This window comes from Lipophrys pholis (genome assembly GCF_963383615.2).
Source record: "Lipophrys pholis genome assembly, chromosome: 11".
NCBI lineage: Eukaryota > Metazoa > Chordata > Actinopteri > Blenniiformes > Blenniidae > Lipophrys > Lipophrys pholis.
In genome coordinates, this window is record NC_137631.1 from 22,062,270 (window position 1) to 22,081,719 (window position 19,450).

At 39.8% G+C, this 19,450-nt stretch overlaps 1 protein-coding gene across 2 annotated transcripts; it reads left to right on the forward strand.

The window, feature by feature from the left end:
* The first annotated feature begins 2,073 nt into the window (after positions 1-2,073).
* On the forward strand, positions 2,074-18,908 carry ca5a (carbonic anhydrase Va). Of its 2 annotated transcripts, none has more exons than XM_080475598.1 (7): positions 2,074-2,559; positions 7,557-7,754; positions 8,880-8,998; positions 12,065-12,160; positions 12,313-12,375; positions 13,749-13,907; positions 15,175-18,908. In XM_080475598.1, exons 1-7 carry the CDS (start codon positions 2,418-2,420, stop codon positions 15,334-15,336), a joined length of 939 nt encoding a protein of 312 aa, XP_080331724.1. In that variant the 5' UTR covers positions 2,074-2,417; the 3' UTR covers positions 15,337-18,908. The 2 variants fall into 2 exon arrangements, with proteins under 2 accessions (XP_080331724.1, XP_080331725.1); XM_080475599.1 differs by lacking the exon at positions 2,074-2,559 and adding an exon at positions 6,843-7,438 and having other exon boundaries at positions 15,175-18,900.
* Positions 18,909-19,450: the final 542 nt, after the last annotated feature.

Here is a 19,450-nt window from a genome sequence, read left to right on the forward strand (position 1 = left end):
GCTGATGTAATCAATGCTACAGCAGGCAAACAATTTCACCATCTACAGAAAGTGACTGGTGTCTTAACCAACAGGCCAAAAAGTGCTTTGCCTAACCCTAAAAACTGTGTTTTGGGGGAAAAATATGTGCTACTCATAGCTGCAATTACATTCCCTTTTATTATCTTCGCCAATCAAAGTTGGGTGCCCAATAAAGTATGTATGTATGTATGTATGTATGTATGTATGTATGTATGTATGTATGTATGTATGTATGTATGTATGTATGTATGTATGTATGTATGTATGTATGTATGTATGTATGTATGTATGTATGTATGTATGTATGTATGTATGTATGTATGTATGTATGTATGTCAAAGGAGATCAGCATCTCTTGCCATGGAGATGCTCCCTGCTCAGTGTTTCACATAAGGTCTGCTCTCTACCGAGGGCCTGTTCTAGTTTAAGTTTCTTCACACTCTTTGTTAGTACTGTACACCAAATTTGTCAGATCCAACCTCTGAACATTTATTAATTCTGCAAGGAAGAACACACACCAAGTTAAGAATGGTTTTTACTCGCGAGGAGAACGGACAGAGAGTGTTTCAGTTACAATCTCAAACCCGCTCTGAAAAACCTCTGCCGCCTCCTCTCCTTTTATTAGGGTTCCTCTTATCTGATTTCAAGGACTTCCCATCTGCAGACCACATTCCTCCTTACCATAAAAGATCACAGTGGAGAAATACAAGTCGTAATAGATGAGAAAGAATGTTGGTACAATGAATGTGATAACTTTTCGTAAGATTATTCCAACAAAATTAATTTATTATTATGCATCCAGAATATATTATACTACTCTAAATATGGTGATGATGATGTTTTTATTAGATTGTTTTCCAGACATCAATTAAAGTTTTTTTTCCTGTTTTAATTTTTTCCCCCATGTTGTTTTTTCATCACTTTCGCAAACCATATGAAAGTCCTCTTTGTCGCATAAATCCTACTCAATTCAGATACAGTTTAAGTTTAGAAAAAATTATTTTATGTATTTATATTGTTTTACGATTATTACATATATGTCATATAGGATAAATAAAGTTGTTTCCCACTGAGCAAAGGGTGGTCTAAAACATGCCTAAAAGATGTCCTCTCTATATATCCAGAATACGTCCTCAGAGGGGTCAGAATGAAAGTTTTTTAGACGTCTTCCTTGGACGTTAGATTTACGTCTTGTCTGGACGTCAATGAAAATACATTTAAAGCCAGAATGAGGACAGGTCATCAGTCTTTCACAGGATACACAAACACTTAGGGCAAATTTAGCATTACCAATTACAATCACATGCATGTTTTTGGAATGTGGGAGGAAACCCGAGTACCCAGAGGAAACTCATGCACACACAAGAAGAACATGCAAACTCCATAAATACCTCCAGTTGAACCCAAGGCCTCTTCTCTGTGAGGTGAGAACACTAATCACTGCACCAATGAGACTCATGTAGTTGTCTTCACAAAATCAAAGGTTATCAAAGTGTCCAGTTTCTCTGTAAAGCTTAAAAAGTTCATTACCTTGCGACCAAAGCAAAAAATGGTCATAACTCAGACATTGTGCAGTCTGAGTTAAAATTCACATGCCTTCTCCTCTTGTCTGTGATGATCTACTTCCCTCATTATTTTAATGACAAATCAATGATTATACAGGCAGCGGGACTTAACACACAGCTTGTGACCCTTCTCTTTCAACTGCTTCTGGGTGTCTTAGATGTCCATTTGTATTATGTGTCATTTGTCAACTAGTTCTGGCTGGCAAATACACATTCAGATTACGGCCTCGACAGACTGACGTTGCTTGCTCAGTGGGTTGGATCCGATTTTTGTTTCATTTCTACAAAACCTTTTCAACTTAATTCTTCATTGAGAAACATTTTCATCCGCATTCTTTCCTCCACTGTTCTAATTTTTATATACAATTACTTACTTAAGTTGTGTCACGTGATTTAATTTCCAGTTGTTTTGATGCTCTGGCACGTCATCAGCACCGCCCCGCCGAGGAGGCCTCTGATTGGCCCACACCGTACCCCCCCCTTCCCCGCTTCCTGAAGGACACCCTTATCTGATTACCTGTCATCATCCATGGATGGTCTTCGCTCACAACTGCGCCCTTCCCCCGGCTTAAACTGAGGCAGGAGCTTCCCGTCAAACGGCCGCTCGGTGCCGCGGTCTTCTTTTGAATGTGTGTGTGAAAAACAAAGCAGCTCTTCCTCCGCCTCGGGGCAAACGGTGGGCGGGCGCAGACCGACAGAGCAGAGCCGACTGCCCGCCGCGGTGTTCGGACCTGCTGGCTCAACTTTGACAGAGTTTTAAAGCTCCAAAAGCGTCGCGGGAAGTCGTCAAAGCGTCTCTTCTGTTCTCTGGTAACCGTAACTCGGTGGAAAATGGTGACTCTGTCGGCCGTTGCCAGACCTCTGGTGTCACATCTTAACCGTCAGCTCTTCAGGAGAGCCCGGAGCCTCCGGATAACGCCCGTCCGAGGATGCAACCTGACGGCGTGCTCCAGCAAATATGTGCTGTCAACCGGTGAGTACAAGTGGAGATCCTTAGCAGTAACACGATCTGTGATCCTCTGGAACTTCCTGCTGCCTCAGACCAAAACATTTTGATCCGAAACGACCGCATAGAGCCTCCCCGTGTCTCTGTGTGCGTGCGTGTGGTTTTGGACGTACAGGTATTTGTTGACGGTGGACCCCCACAAAAGCCCCCCATTGTGGGTCACATAGCAGCAGTTTATGGTCACTTTTGTTTTCATGTGGGGAAACGTGTGTGGAGATCTGCTGAAACTCCGGGCTGGAATTTCATGATTCCTGGATTTGGATCATCCACCTCTCCGTCGGCTCAGCGATGTTCAGGCTCCACGTTTTCCACAAGTGCACATATGGCTGATCGTTGCACCATATATTGTGTATGGGAGGAGGATGAGGAGGCCCTTTGACCTACATAGATGCATGAAACAAACATGTCGAGTGGTCATTCTCAACCTTGACCGCCTCTCACAAATGATGCAGAACCCCTCTCTGATTTGCTAAACATGACTGTTAAGCATTGGTGTAGTGCCAGGGATAAATTCAGACACACTTTAAATATGCAGTGTCACATTAAAACTACAAGGGATCATGTTTTGTGTACAAATGAGATGTGTGTCAAGGGAAGCAGGTACAGAGGTGTGGAGCTGGAGGATGTCCAGATGGACAGAGCACAGAAGAGATGGAGGGATGGGTACAAGACAGGAGGTAGAGCCACTCTGATCTATGGTTTGGAGACAGTGGTATGGGCGTAAAGGTAGTAAAGATAAGGATACTGACATTTTCATTGGAAGTGATCTCGCTGGAGAGCATCCATGGTGAGATGCTTTGGCGAAAAGGATGTTGGAATTTGAGTTGCCAGACAGGAGGAGAAGAAGATGTAAGGATGTAAGACATAGTGGTTGTTGGTGTGACAGTAAAGCAACTCTTGGTCAAATATGCTGGGTTTTTTCTAGACTTTTGCATATCATCAAGATCGTTCAGTTCTGTTGCAGACACAAGCTGGTTGGACGAGTCCCGTCAAATTCCTCACCACACCCATTAACATTAATTCTGTCAGAGGCCAACTCAAACCTCAGAGTCAACAAGCAAAAGAGAAATAGTAGAAATGAACACTGTTTCCTACAGCTGAGCTTCTATGTTAAGCTATGGCAATAATCAGAGTTTATATTTAACCTGTCTGGACAATACATTGTGGAGAGAGACCTTGGTTTATTTTTGTCCTGTCATTGTGATACTCTCATCTATCATTTGTTATTAATTTAGGCTTAGGAAAAACGTCAACTCCTCAGATTCAAAACCACTGACTGGCAGAAAATGACTCCAGAGAAATACTTAAAAGAAAGGAGATCTCTTTTCCCTGAGTTGAGCCTTTCAGGCTTGTTAAAACCCAAACTATATCTCTTTTAAAGGTCCAAACTGTGGCTCCAATCATGACTTACTGTCACAGAAACCCTTAACTTTAGCTTGTTTGTAGTGGAGCTTGTCAGGAATGTACAAACACTGCCTGAAAGCCCTTTATCCTGAAATCACCTCAACATGTCAGAAGGTTCACTTTCCTCCACAGAGATCTTCAGATATGTTCTCGAGATAATCTGGTGTTCTTGTTGTGGCTCTGTCTGCTGCTGGAAACAGACGACAAGCGAAACAAAAAGACACACAGGTCTTTATTTTATTCTTTCAAGAGATTTATTTTAGACAAAACAAAAAAACTGGGTTTTCAAAGTGTTGTAGGATGAGTCCTCCCTAATGCCAAGTGAGGGGGGGTGGTATATATTTTAGGTCACAGTATCAACAGTATTTAGTTCACAATTACAGAGGTCAGACTTTTGCTTTAGTTCTTCACCAGGTTTGCACACATTGCAGCATGGATTTTGTCTCACTCCTCCATCCAGATCTTCTACTGGTTGTTCGGGTTTCAGCTCCCTCCAAACGCTTTCTATTGGGTTCAGCTCTGGAGGCTGGCTCAGCCGCTCCAGGAGCGTGAAATGCTTCTTACAGAGTCACTCCTGAGCTTCCCTGGCTGCGTGTTTCTGGTCATTGTTATTCTGGAAGACCCGGGTACGACCCATCTTCTATGCTTTTACTGAGTGAAGGAGGTTGTTCCCCATCCACCTTCCCCTCAGTATGGTGTCGTCGTCCTGTCCCCCTTGTGGAAAAGCACCCCAAGGTATGACGTTTCCGCCCCCATGCTTTACGGTTGGGATGGTGTTTTGGGGATTGAAATCATCCTTCTTCTTCCTCCAAACACAGGGAGTGTTTATACCAAAAAGCTCTATTTTGGTCTCATCTGCCCACTCAACCTAAAGAATTACTAACTAATCTGGGAACCAGGATGCTTACTTGTTGGTAGGTGATCACATACTTATTTCATGCAACTAATCATTTAAAAATCATACAATGTGATTTTCAGATTTTTTATTTTCTTTAAGTCTACCTATGATGAAAATCTCAGACCTCTCTATTCTTTGTAAGTAACTTGCAAAATCAGCCGTGTATCAAATACTTATTTTCCCCATTAAGGAGCATTTTAAAAAAGGTCAATACAATTGAAAAGTTTAGTTTTCACATCATTTTGTTTACTACAAGACTATGGAATATTTGACTTTTTTGAACACATAAAGTGAAATATTTCAAGACTTTCTGCACTTAAGTTTGTCTGTTTACACTCCCAATTAAATGCTAAAACTAATTGCCAGACTATGCCAAGCTAAGTGCATGAACCAGATTTAGAAGTTTAATATTGAGACAAATTACTGATTTTATACATAACTTAAATAATCTTAATTTATACATGTCTCTCACTGACACACATTCTCATTTTCGAGAAAGGCCTTGTTGATAGTAGAAGATATTTTCAAAAAATGACTTTTCTTTACCAACCACTAGAGGGAGTGTGCATCTTACTAGTGGTATACCTGCCACAGTTTGAATCAGTGAGCTGTTGTTTTCTTCTTCTTCTATTTTCTCTCAAAAGCTAATGATGGTTGTTAAAATGTACACAATTTTCAAATGGTACAGAAGTTCAAAACACTTGAATGTAAGAATTAAGATGGTTCTTACATAGAAATGTGGTACAAAATATCCTAAAGAAAAGTGGTAAAACAAAAATAAACTTCACACATCAAGCAGCAACAAAGCGCACACAAATCAATTGTAAACACACATGAATTTTTTAAATTTTTCTCGACGATTGAGGGTGAGGAATAAAGAAAACTAAATAATCTGAGTATATATTTAAAGTTGTATGTTTGGATGTCTTATATTGAGTTTCTTGACGATGCAGGTGTAAAAAGAAGGAAGGGAGGTGGATCTCTGCTTGTTTAGTTATGAGATGTTTAATTTATTTGTGTGGTGACAGGTTAATGATGAGAAACGCCTCGGAAAGAATTCCTATGTGTTTCTCCAAAGTAATTGGCTGAAGTCTTCATACTGGTTACACAAGGCTGATTTTCAAATTGTTTAGCTATCAAGACTTCCAAAGTATATTTATTGATTTTTTTTTTTTACTGACGCTGTCACAGGGAGCACATTGCCACAGAGTCGGACAAAGTTTGCCATCTAGGATTTAAAATAAGCCGACAAAAACGACACGGCCATTTAGTTCTTAGTCGGAACAGATATCTCACACCCCTGTTGAGGAGCAGAAGCAGTTTGTGCTGCAGGTTTTGAAACAAAGTTGAGCAGCTTAAGGATTAAAACTACAATGAACAAGTGTTTTCATTTTAAGCCAGTCGATCTTCTGTTCAACATGATAGAGTTGTGAAATGTGATGTAGAATAAAAGGAATTGTTTTGTCCTGCTTAACAGACAAAATGTATTAATCTAAGGGAAGTATTTTACTTTCCAATATGTCATTCTTAATATCTGTTGAGATCCATGTTACTCTTCTTCTGCTTATGAGATACTTTTTGTACAGTTTGAAATACCTGACAAGTTTAAAAAAAAATCACATTTACCTCCATTGCGCATACCAATTAATACACTTTTAAAAATGCATACTCAAATGTAATTCTCATTAATTTTAACCTCCACTTTTACATTTCATCACGATTGAATTTTTCTACTTAAAATGGTTTAATGAGAAATATCTACAACTTTCATAGCTGTTGTACTAAGCCTTCTTCAAAAATGCATTTATCTTAATTATCTTAATCCTTTTCAAAAAAACAGCAACGTCATCGAGCAACAATGAGGCATTCATCATATTATGCCTGAACAAAATATGGCCAATTTTTCCGTGTTCCTTCTGGGACTCCCCCGAGAGGAGCGGCTGAAATCAGACAAAGATGAAGGTCATCTCCCAGTCAGACCTGTTCAGCTCGAGAAAACAATTCACCAGAACTACCTTTGTGCCCTCTCACAGCTGCAGATTTGATTTCAGACAGAAAACAAAGCAGTCTTTTTAAAAGAAATTTTTTGTCTTTTTGAATTTTTTTGTTGTGTGTGTTTCATCTGGAGGAGGCAGGCAGCGGACACGAGCCGAGTCTCGGGGAATTAGGAGTGAGATTTGTTGACAGACGTTGTTCCTGAGCTGGTGGTTTGACCGGGCAGAGGTCCTGGTGTGACTGTCCTGCTGCGGAGGGGAGCTGGGGGAGTGCCAGGACATTCCTCGTGTCACTTTCCGCACTGCCTGCCCACTTCTTATTTAGCAATATCCTTAAAGGAAAAAAAAAAAAAAAAAAAGCATAAGAGGACTAGAAGGAAGTGCTGTTGCTCACTGGCTCCTTTTTCATTCAGTTCCTTCTAACAGTCGGAGGAGGAGGAGGGCTTTTGTGTGTGTCCTCTTGTCTTTTCTCATAAGGGATCTTTCATTTTATTTTGTTCAAAAATGGACTGTTTGAAAATGAAGGAAGCGGCAGAGTACAATATGAAAAGTAGGTGTCAGCACTTTGTGTTTTTATTGGCTTTCTTTATCAGGAGGTCAGACTGTATAAAACTGTAAATCTCTGTGGCATTTTTCAACTTTGATTTTCATTTCTCCCTCACCTGCAGTGCACCCGATGTGGACGGGGCCCCTGGCGGTACCAGGAGGCGACCGTCAGTCGCCCATAGACATCGTGGTGCGAAAGAGCGTCTTCGATTCAGAACTGAAGCCTCTGAAGCCCAAATACGACCCGCAGACATGCCAACAAATCTACAACAATGGTTATTCCTTTCTGGTTGAGTACGATGACACTGCAGACAAGTCAAGTAAGTACTCTTTTGTGCTTTTTCCTGTACATATTGCTCCAAAAAAACTGACTTAAATATACCCCTATTTATCTATGATTCAGCTTTAAATAAAGACGGTAGTCTTAGGAGTTGTTCAATCTAAGTTCCTCATTTTTCTCCACTGCAGTGGGCGCGAGTCTGAAGTTTTCCCCTTTTAAATATGAAGGCATGTGGGCAAATCTCTGCAGGCAAAATGCATATTTAGATCTAGACAAGAGGATTATCTTCCCCTCCTTCAGGGGACCCTCTCTATGCGAGTAGAAATCCTGGAATGAATCGTACACTCGGCGTGCCACGTGGGAACCTGACTGTCATGTGACTTGCACGCCTGTGGTGACCTAGTGATATAATAGTGGTGAGAAAAATAAATAAAAAAGGATACATTACCTCTCCAAGTCACCCAGACAGGATGGAAAAAAACTGGTGGAAAATCTGAAGTTTCTGAGCCGAGTTTCATGCTTAGTGAAGTTGAACAGTAAATGCTCTTTCATGATTTTATTGCCTGTAATGTAAACAAGGGAAAAGGTTTAAAGCTGGCCTGAGAACAAGTACTCTGATACTTCAAACATTAGAATGTATATTTTGATATCACCTGTAGATCAGAGGGACGTCTCATCTGTTGGCGCTATTAGCAAAACTAATTTCCCTTTGTGAAGTGATGACGATTTACTGCACCCTCAGACAAGTGTGGCGTCTTTGTGTGATGTGTCCTGAAAGCTTTCCCGAGTCGGTCATTGCATAAACAGCCTGATTGATTGAAAGGCGTCCTTTGTTGGATTACTTCCTCATTTTATGAGGAAGTAATCCAACAAAGAAAAGTGAACTTTGTCCTCAAAGGACCCATACAAGTGCATCTCAAAGCATGAAAAGAAAAGTTCATTCTTCTCAGTTGTTTCTATGTTTAGAGCATACAAACTACAAGGTTTAAAGCTGCCTTCAAGTTTGTTAGTGTGGTTAAAAAAAAAAGAAACAATACAATTTATGACTTGTAGGCTAAAATAATAAAGGACAAAGCAAAAAAGACTAACTTTTCCATCTTATATGTAATAGATTTCAAACGTATAGAATTTTCCATTGTACTCAAATATTTTTGTGACGTTGCAGCGCTGTCGGGCGGTCCCCTGCAGAACTCCTTCAGGTTGTGTCAGTTCCATTTCCACTGGGGGGAGAACAACGACTGGGGGTCTGAGCACACTGTGGATAAGAAGCTCTTCCCTGCAGAGGTACTGCCACACTGTTGCAGCATGCATGCACTCACAAAGATGAAAGACGATTGTGAACACAAGCATGCATGCATGATACATTGTAATCACACTATCGGGCCCATTTGGAAAATGAACACATTTCTATGTAAAGCTTATTTGTCCTGTTTCGTTTAGTCAAGTATTGATTATTTTAAACATGGTTGATGATATTGCACTGCAGCAGCCCAGCAACCTGAAAAGAGGTTGCAAACACAAGGCTTTATGAGGAAAGTTCCTGCAGACAAACCTGCAAATATCTATACATTGCATATTGCATCCACAACTTTGCATAAGTCAGGTTCGTTTCTGTTGAACTATTAACTCCACTGAATTATTTTCAGAATCATATGTGTTGCAGCAGTAATCTCTGGAGGACACTCTTTGAGAATGCTTAAAAAAAAAAAAAAAAAAAAAATAGGGAAAAAGGTAACCTTCCCACTGTGAGGGTAATGTAGCATACTAAGCATGGATTGTCACGTGTGTGTTATCATAAAATCACTGAATGGAAAAAGTCATAAATGCTGGACTTTATGAAGCAGGCATTTGAAGGAAAAAAGTCTCTGTGTGCAGTGTTTTCTGCACGGCTCAGCTGTGATACCACCATAATGTAAAATCTGTTGATTATATACATAATATAAGGATTATATTGGCAAGGAACAGCGGTTGTTTTTACACTTTCATCCCTTTTTAACAACGAATCTACAACCAAAGGGAAAAAGATGTTGAAGACCACTTGGAAGGTTCTCTTCTCATACCTTCCTCTAACATTTGAGTCCATTTCCCTATTTATGTTACAGTAGGCCAGATTTCACAGGAAAAATAAAACATTATATATTTGTACAGCCTTAATCTTGCAGTTAAGATTCCTATAAGTCTCAAAAAGAACAGAGGCATTTCAGGTTTATAAGCTAAATTAATTGTTGTTGATTATGTTCTGTGAATGAAATGAAGTGATGTTGAACTTTTAGAGGCTCATTTGAATATTTCAAAAATCCGCCCCCAAAAATATTTGAACCCTTAAAACAAAACAAACATAATCCTCCAAATCCAGAATTTTTCCAGTTTATTTGGATTGTATTCAAAACATTTAAACCAATCCTCTCACATATTGACGTCGCGTACAGGGAAATATGGATCCCACATCAACCGTATGTGTGGATGTAGAGTTTGGCCCTCTGTTTAAATGGAATCTCGTCAGCCTCCTCCTTCAATGTAAGTTGGATTAGATGTGACATGTTGCGCAAGCTCGGAAACAGAGAGCTCACCTGAGTTTCTCTAGTTCTTCATCACGATTAGCTTTCTCACCATTACAGTGGTGTGAATAAAGTCTGCTGCTCTACATGTTAAATGTCATGTGTGGATCATTTAGTAGAAACGGTCTGAACTAGTGCAGCAAATGTTTTCAATGCTGTCATGAACCCTTGAGTCAGTAGTTGTGAATCATGGGACATTCCCAGCCCAGCTGAAGTCCCACACAAGGTGCAGCACTTCCAACAATCAGCCTCATCCCTCAGCTGCAGTTTCAACAACCAATAAAAGAGTAAGAATCAAGATTAATCTCATTTTGATTCTTTAGTCTTGTTTAACGCCTTGAAACATTGTCAAGAAAACACCTATAAAACTAGATATTTCTGTTCAAAACCTTCTCTTTGCTATTTTAGGACAGTGTAAGAGCTGAGGGGTTAAATAAGAAATTAAATGAATGGAAACAAGTACTTCACTGTTTAGATACTGCAAATGTTGACTCAATTAGTGTTTTTTTCTCTTATAATCACACAGACCCTACTTGAAGTGTTTGGAAAAATACTGAAGAGTATTGAAATGATGCCTTACAACTACTATATTAGACTTTCTGCGCGTACCTGGTGTGCGGCCAGTTTTTGATCCGACCGTGCTTCTATTTCGTTTTATATCGCCAAACTCAAACGTGTGTTTGTGTGTCTCCCTCTCAACGTGCCCAGTGTGAGGCTTGTCCCACCTCATGTTTGACCACGGAAAGTCTATTTTGGTAGTTGCTACAGTGACTCGGTGTGTGTGTATAGGTGTGTGTGTCCTTCACCCTTGTTGGTGTTGGGAATGTGTCGGTGTCTCGGTTCTCATCAGTCAGCTCTCTTTGTGCGAGTGTGTGTGGACGGTCAGGTTACAGCTCTGTCACATCTTTGCATGTCAGCACTTTACAATTGAATTGTGGCGATAAGAGGAGGAAGAAGTGGTGTATGAGTTTGCTCTCTGGCCTGAGCTTTTATCAAATCATAAGACTAAGGGAGTCTTCGCAGCTAAAACTTGTGTCATTAGGTTATTCTGCTGGTTGGACTGCTGCCCCTCTGAGATCATCTCCTCAGGCTGCTATCACAGTGACTGCTTTAGTATTCAGAGTTTAGCTCTGCTTTCACACCGACAACGCTGTACTAACTCCTCTAGATCGATCTAAAACCAGTGCAAATCTTTGAATAGTAACGACCCCATGACAAATCTTGCAGAGCAATTTTTTGTTCCAAATTATTGTTGTACTGCTCCCTGCGAACCTACGCTGTGAAATGCAGTATGAAATATTGATGAATGTTATATGAGGAAGAAACTCGGATGACTTTCGAGGTATGATGATCAAGTTACTGCAAGTAAATGAGAGTATCATTAATGAGACATTTCATAACTTAGTGTATCTTGAAAATTCTCTTTAAGGCCTAATTTGACCGGAAACAACCATTAAAAATGAATTTAATAAAATAAACAGAAGCTTCAAATGAAAAACGGCATTAATGTTTGAAAAATCCCAACATTCACATCAAATTCAAAGGAACGCTCCAATCAAAACATAATAAAAGCCACATTAAAGAAGAAAATTAACAAAATATTTATTTTTCTATGTGATGATATAGATTAATAATTGCTGTCACGAGTTAAATGAAAATAATGACCCAAGTAAAATATCAGTGTGTTATCAACATAATATAATAGATCACTAAATCAAGAGTACATTAAAATAGTGGTAGTGATGATAACGATGAAGGAATGTGAGGGATTGTGTGTTTATGTTGGTCTCAGCTCCACTTGGTCCACTGGAACTCGGAAAAGTACAGCCTGTTCGAGGAGGCGGTGATGGAGGAAAACGGACTGGCTGTCATTGGAGTTTTTCTGAAGGTAAAACACATTATTTGCTCTCCAGCTGAAACACAGAGAGCATTATCTTTCAGTTTATGCGGTTCATCGATGACCGACATGTGTGAGATGGTGATGAACACACAGTCTAGCTCTGTGACCACAATCCAGGTTAATGTTTAATCCTCGTGTAGGTGGGAAAGAGACACGAGGGGCTGCAGAAGCTGGTCGACGCGTTGCCTGCAATCAGACACAAGGTTAGACAAGCACGCAAGCACACAAGCACACAAGCACACAAGCATGTATTTTCTGTCAAATGACTCTATAGCAAGGTGATCCACTTCTGCCCTGAACACATTTGTAGACTTTACATGAAGGTGGCGCCCTCTGGTGACCACATTCATGCAGCAACTTTCAGGTACATGTGTGACATATTTGTGAACTTTAGTTGTAATAATTATACCCTAAAATGAGGAAAAAGATAAAATAAGACTTTATTTATCCGACATATGGGAGTTAAGTTAACACAGCAGCTCCACATTTCATGCAAGATATGAACAAATGAGTATTTAAGAATGATACATGTAATTAAATATGAATATTTAAACAGAAAATGAGGAGAATCAATGAAATATATACATCAGTAAACAACTTAAACAACTTAAGAAATGTAGCATTTTATGATGCTGTATATAGATTAATAATTTCTGTCACAAGTTAAATGAAAAGAATGACCCAAGTGAAATATCAGTGTGTTATCAACATTATATAATATATCGCAAAATGTTTGGGATAGAATTTTAAGGGATAAAACAAAAAAGGTTTGAAATAATACATTTATAATATATACAGTACATTACTGGACAAACCGATTAAGACAGGTGTGTCTGACCATTGTTTTTGTCAGTAATATGGTCCGACAGAAAGGAGAAATATAGGAGTTGTGTTGAGTTCAGGGAGCGGTCGAACTGTGCATTACGCTCATAAAGCACAGCCACACCCAAAGGATTTTTCACCAACCGCCACTGACTCTCACTGTTTACATACCACCTGTAATCAAGCTATTTACAACTCCTAATGTTACACAGACATTTGATAAAGTGATAACATGATAGGTGAGGACAAAAGAAAGCATCTATTACAACAAAAGAGCAAATGTAAATTTTAATTTGCCATGTTTTACTAAAACAGTCGAAATGGATAAAAAGTGCGCAGAAAAGGTTACAACAAAGATGCCAAACATCTCTTGGCTTCGGTTTAAAACATCCTGAAAAACTTCACATATTATTAACTATTTTTTTAGAATAAAATCTAATATAATTAACTTCTCACATTCTCACAAGTCTACACTCACGAATGAACTTTACACACACGAGAAAACCGGAGCCCTTTGGCGTCCTTCTTTTGGTCTGTGGCTACATGTTTCTCAATGCTCAAAAATTTTGAGGAAGATCCTCCAATAATAAAACATCCATAAAAGACATTAAACTAAGCTGAGGGAAGAAAAAATGGAACAAAACAGTCTCTTGGGCGATGTCTGCTCTTCTTTTGCTGTGCTGATCATCAGAGTGAATCGGCTCTCCTCCAGCTTTAACCAGATTTTACCGGTGTTGTGGTTCTTCCTGTGCAGGACAGTGAGGTTGAGTTCAATCACTTCGACCCCGGCTGCCTTTTACCCGCAGACACCGACGACTACTGGACGTACCACGGCTCTCTGACCACGCCCCCTCTGACCGAGTCCGTCACCTGGATCGTCATGAAGCAGCACATCGAAGTCAGCCACGACCAGGTACACCTCGAAGCTAGAAGAGTTCGTCAGGTGTTGCTTAGTGTGGAAAAGCTTTAAAAACAAATATCTGCTGCTCCTGATTTAAAAGTGAAAGCAATCCTAGTTTGTGGCTCCAGAAGCTCATAAAAAGCAGAGCTTATTGAACTGCGTTGTAACATTTCGCTGTACTCGTAATCTGCAGACATGTGAACATAAAGGACAGTAAAGTGAACATGGAGACCATTTCTAGTTTCTTAATAAGGTAGTGGAGATTAAAACGGAGAACACTTCTTTATAACTTAACGCAACCATGTAAAATCTGTGCATTTCTTTAAAAAATTTAAATAAATTCATTAAAACCAGCTACTGTCACTGGTTGCCAACCAGGAGTCTCTCTGGAGTTCACAGAGATCATTTGGAAGTGCCGAGGCTTTGCTCCCTTTGATGACATAAAAATCGTATTTATACGTGTTGAATAAAACATTTGACCACTTTTTCTTAAAGACTTAATTGTGTATTTTAAAGGTAAAATCTCAGGAATAGACATTTTATAACTCCCTTAAAATGCATTGTCGAATAAAAAAAACCCCAAAACATCTGTATAAATTCTTTTCTCATAATGTCGTCCTTCTCTTCTGTCCTGTGATGAAACTTGACAAAAATTTTGTGTGCTCTGAAGTTGGATCGAGCATCTGCCAATCCCACTATTTGTTTTATAAACTGGATTGTTTTACTAACCGTAAGATGTCTAAATGTAAAAGTTCCATTCACATATTTTCGCTGCAGTTATTGCAACACACATACTCTGTGAAATCAAAATACTCATGATGATATAGCGGCTCATTGTATATCATTGAACGTGACGGGACAGTCGCAGATAATTAGGTAATAAAATAAACGAACGATCATGTGTTTGGATGGAGGGATGACTCCAGAGCACCTGGAGACGACTTGTGCAGCCACGTTGTGAACATGTTGGGAAGCGGATGATGAAATAACCAATGCCAGCATAGCAATCTGGTTTTAACCACACCTAACCTGCCGAGCACGAAAACGCCCAGACAGATTTAACTCCGGTATATTTTTGTAACTCTGCTTCTCATAAAGTATAACACATTTCTACTCCAGAAATCATATTGTTGACAGTTAATTGGGTTTAGGTGTGTCCAGATGCTCTTACAATTACTCACCTGATAATCATCCTCTGAAAGAGAGGGTGTCATTCAAACACAAGGTTTTATTTTTTAACCTTCTCTTTGTGTCTCTGTCTCTCTCTCTCCTCTCTCAGCTGGCAGTTTTCCGCAGCCTCCAGTTCACCGCGGTGGACGAGGAGGTTCAGAAAAGTATGGTGAATAACTTCCGGGTGCAGCAGCCTCTGCGGGGCCGCACGGTGCGCTCGTCCTTCACTCCCTTCCTGCAGGAGTCTGGAGGACACAAGCACAGTCACTGAAGCTGCTCGCAGTAACACACACTCTGTCCACAACCGCCTTATTGCCTCCAAACAGATGATACTCATCAACGTTTTTGAAGCAGAAAACATTTACAGTATGACAAAGCTTCCTCTGAAGAACTTATGTCATACTTAGTTTTTTTTATTTTATTTTTTTTTTATCATGAACATCTATAATCCTCCTGTTTTTTACAAAGATTTACATATTTTAGGGGTATTTCTCTTCCTACTTATTACAGATTTTTTATTTCCTGTCATTTGGTTTGGCTCTTGCAGACCAATAACCAGTGAGGGATAGTTGTTCTGGGGTAAAATTTGTAGATTTACTGGTTTTTATCCACCAGAATGGTATTGTACATTTACTCAGTTACTGTATTTGTGTTTTTACCAGCAGTTGGGAGTTGATACTCTTTCCGAGCTGCAGGTAGAAACTCTCGAGCTGTGTGCTGCCTACATGCACAGTAGGCTCTGCAACAACAGGCCACAGCTGCACAGAGCCCAAGAGATTTTCACAAACTCTAAGACGGCATGAACAAATTGTCAAAAGGTCAATTTTGATTTATTAAATACACATTTTTAGATCTGAATTTATTGTAAGTGTGATGGAAACTACTAACATTAGAATTTTCTTTGTGAAAAAACAAGAGTGTAACCATTACAAGAGCTGCAGATTATAGATAAAGAGTTAGATTTTTCAAATTGAAAGTTTTTAAACATAACTTCTGCTCATGCCTCGTTACACCCTCACGTTAGTGATACCGGACGCATAGATATTAATACTTGCTGAATGTGTGATGTATTTTGTTGTAAATGGGATCAAAGACTCGGGGTGTCAAACAAAATGGCATCCAGAAGGTTTCAATCTGGCCTTCATGATGACCTAACCAAGTTCAATCACAAAAAATAAGACATTAACTGCAATTTCTATATAAAAATAACTGCTGTCTCTCGTTTATCCACCAGTGGTCAGTGAGATAGATCGATTAGAGAAAATAGCAATAGAATAAAAATCTGTAGCATGAGGGTGAGTGTGTTTTAACAAATGAGCATAAAGGCAGCAGGAATCTGTGTTTTGAGTAGAAACCCAACAGTGTGAGGAGTACTCACACTGTGCAGAAGTGCAGTAACATTTTCAGAATGTACTTTCTTCAACTAAAAACCAAGTATAAATTTTGAAGTTGATTTTGTAGATTATTATGCATCATTCTCCTGTTCCAGCTCGATCAAGGTCAAAGTGGGTTGTGTGCCAACCCCTGGATTATACTGCAGAAACCTTCGTTTGAGTAAAACATTGCCGACGTAGGAATTTTGTTTGTCCTGAGCACAGCCTGTGTTACTGGTTAGAATACATGTTTCTTATGGTTGGATCAAGCAGCTCTGCCTCTATTCAGTGCCTTAAATGTTTTCTGGGTGACTCATGATGAGACACGTCGCTCCTCTTTCTTCTGAATGTGCCTCATTAAAATATTCCAGGCGGGTCTTTCCCGCCATGCACACTTCTGGTTAATTTCAGCAGGTTAGCACTAGCACAGATAAACAGAACTCGATACATTGATGTATTAACACAAACTAGTTGCGCTGTTGTTGTTCGGGAAAGCGTTTTTAGATGTTAACCGAGACTCGTGTTTCAACCAGCAACATGCGTTTGTTTTGGCTTCCACCGTTCGAGCTGTAGCTGTTAGGCACATTATTCCAGTCGCTCTGCAGACGAGCTTCTGCAACCTTGTCTGGAGGTGGAAAGGAGGCCAGGTCGTGGGAAAAATCAAAAACCTGTTCTGATCCTGAAATGCAAACCATGCACAACTCAAGTGCTGATTACTTACGCAAATGATCCGCCATGTAGAGAATAAATGATGCTCAATGATTTCCATAGAAGACATTTCAAAGCCAACGAAGCAGGTCAACTGGACTTGGTGACACTTTAGTCACTATTTTTAAACTTGTGTGTGACTCGACAAAGATTGTTAAATCACAATACAATGGTAATGAGGTGCACTCTGTCCCTTGTTAATACCTCTTTGGGTGTGGCACACATTATTTACCTGAACTAGTCATAGGAAATGACGAAATCACTTGGATCAGGAGTGAAACATCTTCCAACACATATAACCGAGTCCTGGTGTCCTGATTCATGTGCCTTGTGAAATAAAAAGGAATTATATTGGTCTTTGGCAGATTATTTCTGTGTTGTGACTACGGTTATTGGCAACACGTTTAAAACCATAGGAAATCCTGTTAATACCCTACCTTGTAAGTAACACACGTCTGTGGGATGAGCAGCAGAGCAAAGTATAAAGCTTCGGCGAATTCTGTCTTGTCGAGGACTCTCATGTATCGTTGGAACGTTACGAGATCTCGTTCCTGAAGCAGCATTTGTTGGGGTCTTTGTCTGCAGGATCTCCTCTCCGTGTCTCCCTCAAACCAACAAGTATTACTTAAGTATTTAGCACAAACTGTTTGACACACAAAAAGACAGATTTATTCACGTTTTCATCAGAATGTGTGATGGGCCGGAGACGACTGAGGGAAAACACATGATGTATTAAGAAGAGCCAATCGGACGCCACCATGGGTGCAATGTACATACTTGGCTATTGCTCATCCCACAGATGCATGTTTTCTACTAATGCGGCTTCATTTGAAAGGAGAATAATCAGGGTTTCAGCAGGCAACAAAGAAATAATTTAGCAAGTACAAATTTACTTATTTTGTATGTAGTTTATGTCAGAAACTTACAATAAACAACTTCCTATTCGACACACAGTTAAGATGGTCAGGGTTGTCTTGATGATCCCTCTGGAGAAATGCACTACGCCTCTGTTTTTTTCTCTCTCTTTTTGTTTTTAAATCTCTCATCTATGTTAAATGTTTTCCTCCCAACACGGAGACAAAGGGACCCAAAACTGCCTTCATCTTATTCATATGCATTTTATCAGCGTGTTTGAATTGAACACCATATTCTGCCTTCATTTTCATGACATTTTTACATGTTAAATGGCATTTGTGATGCTTTTTTTTTTTTTAATCAGTGTGCTAAACATGACAACATATTGGAGAAATGGCCTTTTCAGTCAATGCTTGAGGTTGGAATCACTTCACAGGTGCCTCAAATTTAAAAAAACCAAAAAAAACCCCAATGTTTTCTGCACCTTATTCACATCTCATGGTGTAAAATATTTTTTTTATGCATCGTTTTCTGCTTTTTTAAACATCAAGATATCAGTGTTTTTATTTCTCTCCCAACTTTGGTACAGTACTTCCAGCCCTTCTCTGTGTGATGTTTTAGCAGGTGTATGTTGTGCATGCTTAACACTGTATGCAGTGCATATTTTAGCTGTTTATTTGTCCAGTGTGCAGCCCCCACATTCCCGGCCCCACAGGGCCCCTGGGGGCCCCTCAATGCTCCACCTGGATGCTTCCTTGTAGGTCGGCATCCAGCTGTGCAAGCTTTTCTCCCTTGTGGCCTCCTCTTGTGTACACGGATGTGAATGTGTTGTTGCAGAAACTGACAAGAATCGAAGATGTGTAATGAAAGTAATATAAATAAATGGATTCTCGGGAAGATTTTCATTAAGTGTGTCAAGACTTGTTTCCTTTTCTACAGATCAACACAACCATATCCTGATTCAACATAAACATGTTTAACAAAACAGACCTGTATTGTAGAAATTAGTGAAATATGAGATACTTATGTACGTATAGTGTAAATATGAAACAGTGAATCGTCAGTGTTAAAGCTCATAATTGGATGAGAAATTGAAACTTTTTCATTCGTTCCATAAAGCCAGGAGATTTGGTGACTCTCCTGGCTTTAACACTGACCACATCACCGCCCTGCGGCCAACTGAAGATACTGTAGTGAAAGCAAATAATCCCCCTTTGATTCAGTGCAATAAAACCCAGAATTAAACATGGAGACCTCCCAGGGGATTTCAAACTGCCTTTCCCATCTTTCTAATAAATTTCTACTCCCACATTGTTCAGGGCCCCCTGACCCAATTCCTCTCTGCTCCTGAACTGAGTCAGAGACACGTAGTGAAAATAAAAAACGGTCCGACCTGTCCTCGCCCACACCTTTGAAGCCCCTCTTGACACAGAGAGGGGATGTTTGGCG